The sequence below is a fragment of the Manacus candei genome, unplaced genomic scaffold (assembly GCF_025592945.1).
Source record: "Manacus candei isolate 608988 ecotype Guabito, Panama unplaced genomic scaffold, ASM2559294v1 h1tg000023l, whole genome shotgun sequence".
In the NCBI taxonomy this organism is placed as follows: domain Eukaryota; kingdom Metazoa; phylum Chordata; class Aves; order Passeriformes; family Pipridae; genus Manacus; species Manacus candei.
Window position 1 is genome coordinate 18,496,052 of NW_026138071.1, and position 6,577 is coordinate 18,502,628.

The 6,577-nt window shown below is 59.9% G+C and overlaps 1 protein-coding gene across 1 annotated transcript; it reads right to left on the reverse strand.

Annotated features, from left to right (window-relative positions):
• Positions 1–1,980: 1,980 nt before the first annotated feature.
• On the reverse strand, positions 1,981–4,296 carry FZD5 (frizzled class receptor 5). Its single transcript, XM_051786865.1, has one exon. It carries the CDS (start codon positions 4,197–4,199, stop codon positions 2,469–2,471), a length of 1,731 nt encoding a protein of 576 aa, XP_051642825.1. The 5' UTR covers positions 4,200–4,296; the 3' UTR covers positions 1,981–2,468.
• Between the last annotated feature and the right edge of the window lie 2,281 nt (positions 4,297–6,577).

Here is a 6,577-nt window from a genome sequence, read left to right on the forward strand (position 1 = left end):
CTTTACACAGTCAGTTGCACTTTGGAAAAAACAAAAACAACAAAATACCACCTTTGACATGGTTTTGTTCATTGTATTGCATGATGTGTGTTTAGCTGTATCTACAAAAGGCACTATAGAAAGAGAGGAGTCCAGCAAGGTGGACTGGAGCAGGTTGGAATCATTTAATGCCCTGGATTACAACACGAGACTATCCACAGCGTCTCTGTACCTGACCTGCCTCACTGCTGAGAACACACCTGTCCCTAACCCGTATCAAAGGTCACTACAGCTCCTATATGTACAAGCTGGGCTATAATACAAAAATTTACAGTCTGTATCACAACATGGTGCAATTCTGTCCACAATAAAGTACTGCAACACACTGGAGGGAGCGAGCCCTGTCACAAGAGTGCAGATATGTGCGGCTGAACAGTCCCTGCTGTGCCTTCAGTCCCTGCACTGTTGGCTCCTCTGGCCTGGAAGCCACAGAGACACTCATGTGGTACCTTGGCAGTACCTTTATCAAGAGATGTGCCACTTGAGTGTCTCCTCACTTCTCAGGCTTTGGTTTTAAAGTGAGGTGGAAACCTTTTTGACTGAAATGGTCCAAGGGTGTTCAGAACAGCCTCAGATCCTTGCAGTCCCGTGGGAGCAAAGCCAGCAGTTGTTCTCCAGTGCTTGAGCAGCCGGGTCACAGTGCCACGCTTGAAGGAGGGCAAAAAGGATTTGAGTAATGGCTGGACGGTTACACACTACTTAGGGCAGGGAAAAAAGAAATAAATTAAAAACTGGGTGCTTTCCCAAGTGGTCTGAAGCCAGAAGCAGCCACTTCTTGCCAGCTGTGCCTCACCCCATGCCACAGCTGGAGCCCCTTGCCCTTGCTCTGTTCGGTGACATTGACAACAGGGCCCCCCGCCATTATTCTACTTATCGACACCCAGCTGTCACCACTGCTTCATGCCAGGCACTGGTTCTGTCAGTGCTCAGCTGCTGCCTGATCTGGGGAAGGGAAGAAGGCTTGGGAAGTTGGAAGTAAAGAAGCACAAGCGTTTAGCTAAATTTTCCCAAATTAACTGCACACTCTCAAACCTGGCACTGTTTCCGGCAGACGCACAGCTTTGAAAAAAGGAGCAAGAAGTATTGAAGCCGACTGGCTGGAAAACCCAGCTGCTGCTCAGGAGACACAGCCTGGCTCAGAAACACGCCCCGTGCAGACACTACTCTCTGCAGGGATGCAACCCCCCTTTTAGGGTTGGTTGTGCCACGCTCAGCTGCTGTGCCACATGCCACAGCCGGCAAGCTGGTAGGCAGGGCACCAGGCTTGCTCACCTTGCCCCAGGTAACCCACACAGCACGAGGGAGACATGAGAAACTCATCCCACTGCAGAGGCAAGAGGCGCAGAGCAGCATCAGCCCCTTCCCAGAGCACACGGCAGCTCAGGAGAATGCTGCTCTTGGAGCCAGAGCTGGTGCTGCCCAGGGCTCCTTGTGAGCCCTGTGCTGGGACAGCAACCTCATCACCCACGGCTCTCCAGGGCTGCTCCATGGGCAGTGGAGCTGCCCATCACAAGGGATGAGCAGGGAGTCGCTTCCGCGGAGCTGAGCCCCACCAGCACCAGCTCCTGCCCGGCCCTGAGCCCCTTGCATGGAGGGGAGCTTGTACATGCTTGCCCAGGGCAGAAGGGACCATGGGGGTCCCCTGGTCCCCGCCTGCACTGCAGACAGTTGGGACCCTGTCCCTGCCTGCCTTGAGGGCTGCGTGACAGATCCTCTCCACGGCCCCTTCCTCCTGCACCGCCACCACCTGCGAAGCCCCCGGCCCGTGCAGCTCCTTCCCTCCCGCTCAGCCTGAGCTGCTGCCTGGGCGGGCCAGCGGCTGCCTCAGCCAGGGGCCCTCAGCCCTCTCCTCTGCAGTACACAGCTGTGCCTGGGGGCTCCGGGGGTCCCGGGGGCACCACTCTGGGGGCCCAGGGAGGCAGCCCCCTTGCCGGTTCTCCCCAGCCCCCTCACACCCTCCAGGCTCTGGTGAGCAGCTCAGTGCCAGTGCCAGCACCACCTGGGGTCGGGGGCCACCATCCACCCCGCCTGCTGCAGCTCTGCCCCTCAGCCTGGCACCAGCAAGACCTGCTCAGAGGCTTGTCGTGAGATACAAATTAATGCTCGAGGGATACCTGCCACCAGACTGGCCCACAGGCAGCAGCACCCCAGGACCCTAGCCAGGGTGTTGGACTCCCAAATGGCGTGTACATGGCGGTACCAGGCTCCAGGCGTCCCTGTCCCTCTGCCCCCACATCGCTGGCAGCACCTCTCCCTGCCCTGCCTGGGGCCGCAGCTGCTCCGTGACCCGTGGGCGCACACACTTGGTCCCAGGCAGCACTGCCACAGTGGAGCTGAGGGTGCCAGGGCTGGCCCAGCTCTCACTCCCTCTCCTGTGGCCTTTGCAACCCTCTCCTCCCTGTGGCTGGGGTCACTGAGGCTCCCTCTGGTCACACGTGGGACAGTGGGACCTGCTTGTGGTAGGAGGCCATGCTGGGCAGCACCGTCCTGCCCGCCAGCGCCGGGCTGGCCTCACCATACACAGAGGCGCCCACAGGCTTTCTAGCCCGGCAGCACCGGGCAGTGAAGCGCCTCCAGGACTCGAGTGTCTTCCCAGACCAGATCCAAACACCAGAGGTGATGCCCACCACAAGGCACATGAAGTACTTGAGCATGAAGACGGCATAGTCAGGCTTGGGGCGGTGAGGGTCCCCCGGGCAGGAGCAGTTCTGTGCCTGCTCCCACGCCTCCCGGTTGTGCTGCTCGTAGATGTAACAGGCGATGACGATGGTGGCGGGCACAGTGTAGAGCACGGTGAAGATGCCGATGCGGATCATCAGCTTCTCCAGCTTGTCAGTTTTGGTGCCGCCCTGCTTGATCACACTGCGGATGCGGAAGAGTGAGACAAAACCAGCCAGCAGGAAGAGGCTGCCAGTGAAGAGATAAACCACTAGTGGTGCCAACACAAAGCCCCGCAGGTTCTCCAGGCTCTGGTTGCCCACATAGCAAACCCCAGCCACCGGGTCACCATCCACGGAGCTGAGTGCCAGTACAGCAATGGATTTGGCGCTGGGGATGAGCCAGGCAGCCAGGTGGAAGTACTGTGAGTAGCCAGCAATGGCCTCATTGCCCCACTTCATGCCAGCTGCCAGGAACCAGGTGAGGGACAGGATGACCCACCAGATGGAGCTGGCCATGCCGAAAAAGTAGAGGAGAAGGAAAACCACGGTGCAGAGAGCAGGGCCCGTGGTCTCATAATGGATGTGGTGGTGCTCCGGGTTGCAAGCCACGTTGGCATGCCCTGCCACCAGACGCACGATGTAGCCCACAGAGACGAAGAGGTAGCAAGCAGAGAGAAAGATGATGGGGCGCTCAGGGTACTTGAAGCGCTCCATGTCAATAAGGAAGGTGGCCACAGTGGTAGAGGTGGAGAGGAAGCAGAGGATGGACCAGAGGCCGATCCAGAAGGTGGCGAAGGTCTTCTCATCCTGGGTAAAGTAGGGTTGGTAGCAGGGGATGGCACAGTTCAGTACCTTCCCAGTCCTGATGCGGTTGTACAGCGGATGGGACTCCTTGGAGATGGGGATCAGGGGCGCTTTGCACTTGCAAGTCTGACCACAGTCCAGCCCCGAGGGCCGCTGCCCATCGAGCGGTGTCAGGTTTTTGGCCACATCCTTGGCAGGGCGCGTGGGCTTCCCGAAGAAAGGTGGCAGGGTGGTGGCTTCCGTGTGGTTGTATCCCATGCAGAGCACCTCGGAGTCCCCCAGAACAGGCAGGCTGTCGCAGCTCATCCTCTCGGGCCAGGCGAAGCCGTACTGCTGCATGATGGGCGAGCAGCCGGCCTTGGCCCGCTCGCAGACGGAGCGGCAGGGAGGCAGCGGCTTGGTGTAGTCGGACAGGCAGATGGGGGTGTACATGCTGCAGAGGAAGAAGCGCAGGTCCGGGGAGCACTGGATCTCCACCAGCGGCCAGAACTGGTGCACCTCCAGCCCGGCCTCGTCCTGCGTGTCGTGGTTGAACTGGTTGGGCATGTAGGTGAGGTTGTAGCCGATGCCCTTGCACATTGGCACCGTGATCTCCTGGCACACCAGCGCCTTGGAGGCGGCGCGCCCCGCCGCCGGCAGCCCCAGCAGCAGCGGCAGCCCCAGCAGCAGCGGCACCGGCAGCCGCCGGCCGCCCATCGCCGCCGCGCGTCCTACCGCCGCCGCATGTCCGGGCACCTGCCGCCGCCGCGCCGGGAGCGGGGCCCCGCCGGGAGCGGGACCGGCACCGCCGCCGCCACCGCCGCCACCTGCGCTCTGGGGCGGGCGGGCGCCCCCGCGCCGCGCCGCGCCCGCGCCCCGCCCCCGGGAACGCCCCGGGAACGCCCCCCCCCCGCTGGCCCCGCCCCGCCGGGGCTCCCCGGGGCCGCCCCCGCCCGGGGCACCGAGTGCGGGGGCGGCGGGACGGGGCGTCCCGCCGGGACACTGCTCTGCCCCGGCCCCCCCGCCCCGCCTGCTGCCGCGTCCCGCCGTCACCCCCCGCCGGCGCTCGGAGTCTCCCGGCGGCCCGGGAGCGGGCGGCGAAGTGAGAAGGTGGCGGTGCTGCCAAACCGCGACCGCCCCGCCCCCGGCTCCGAGTCTGTGCAGGGATGCCAAACTGCTTCCCCTCCTGTCCGCCGGGCCCCTCCCGTGGCCTGGGACCCCCTGCCCGCCCCAGCGGCTTCTCTGGGCTCGAAGAGCCCAGCGGGCCGCGGCGGGAGGAGGAGGGCAGGCGGTGCCTGCGGTGCCGCTGCCTCTTCGCCCCCTCCTCCTCGGGCCCTTCAGCCCCTCTCCGCGGGAGGGGGCCGGGGCCTCGCCCCTCCACAAGGGGATTGGGACGAACGGGGGCAAAGTCTGGGCGGCGGAAGGGAAGGGTGCAGAGGTCCTGCCTGCGTTTGCTTTGCTCCGGCAATGGTACATCAAGCCGGGTACAAGTGGGGCACGGCAGCATCTACCGCCGATGTCTCCCGCCGCTGCCCGCTCCCAGCTGCCCGGCGGGGCAGCGCTCCCGGCTCCCGGAAAGCTGAGCCTCGGCGGGAAAAGAAACTGTCCCTGCCCGGCTGCAGCAGCTGTGCTGCCACATTCCTGGCCGGGACTCCGGTCGCCCGCCGCTCAGCCTCAGAGCCGCGTTCCCAGCCCCTTCCTTCCCTCTCAGGCGGCAGCAGGCGCTGGGGCGCAGCGCGACCGAACGACGAGACCGTGCCAAGGCAGAGGTCCCTGCCCGGCGCCCTGGGGACCGCGGACTCCTGCCAGGACCACCGCGGTGGTCACGCTCAGCTGCCTGACTGTAAGGAATTCCAATCCTCCAATCCACGCATTCGCAAACACCTAAATGACCACCCTGGTTTTCAGCGGCTTCCCCTGAAAGCCCTGAAGCCCACGGCATGTTCAGGGCACACAGGAGAACAGACCTATTTCAGAAGCCAGACTAGGGGGTCACAGGCTGCAGCTGCTGTGGCAGAGCCCGTTTTCTAGCCAAGGCAGAAGGCTGCTCCCAAGCCCTTGCACAGGAGCTCCTCACTCCTCCTCAGTGGATGTGGATGGAAGGGCAATGTGGACCAAAAGTACTTCACATCCAGCACTTGATGTGCTAGTCAAGACATACCCACAGTACATCACAGACAGCTCACATTTGAATGCTGAGGAACACCAACACCCAATATCTCACACATCCAAAATACCCCTAACTGCATCCAGAGCCCACAAAGCAAAGATTCAAAACATGACTTAGCTCCTGCCTTCCTCCCAGAGGTAAATCTGGCTTGCCTGTTGCTCTGCAGCCAGTGGGTGATGTACATATGGACAGAGCACTGACAGTATGGTATGCTGCTACCATACACCAGTCCTCAGGGATTTTAAGGCCATCCCTGAAATCTTTTGTGTCCACACATCCACCCATCCTAGGCATGCATATGATTTGGCACGGTTAACCTTGATGCTTAAAAACGTAAAAAAAAAAAAATCTCAAATTTAGAGCTTTACACTCTAAGCTTTACATGTAATAAAGCTATACATAAGAGAATTACAAGCCACATGTTCCTTTGGAAGACAGTGGCATATCCATGTAGCAGGAGTCATAACTTTTAATCCTCCCCAACAATGAGTTTCTGCAAACTAGCAGCCCAGCAGAAAGCAATCACAGACAGTTTCATTATGGCTTTCAGTTGATTATCCAAATTATAGCTGAGAGCAAAGGGCAGCCTTTTTATTATCATCATTGCTGTACAATTAGAAAATGCTGATGAAGCTCCACAAGAGCAGAAATTCACTTTTTTGATGGCATTTTTCATTTTTATAAGCGTTCCCTTGGGCAATATCTTGGTTTGATTTGACACACAATGGGGAGTAGGTACATAGGTGGGAAGGGAGAAGATGAGAAGAGGAAAATGGGGCAGCTCTTCATTTCAGTTAATCTATCAGCTCCTGAAGCCTGGTTCAGGTTTTGCCACTCCTCCAGATGTATCTAATTCTTAGAGCCTGGCTGTAAATAATGCTGTATTTGCTACACTGGGGACACATAAAATCCAATTAAGAGCCAG

What these genes read in the sequence shown, in the direction of transcription:
- FZD5 (XM_051786865.1), bottom strand. Translation starts at nt 4,199, where the DNA reads ATGGGCGGCCGGCGGCTGCCGGTGCCGCTGCTGCTGGGGCTGCCGCTG.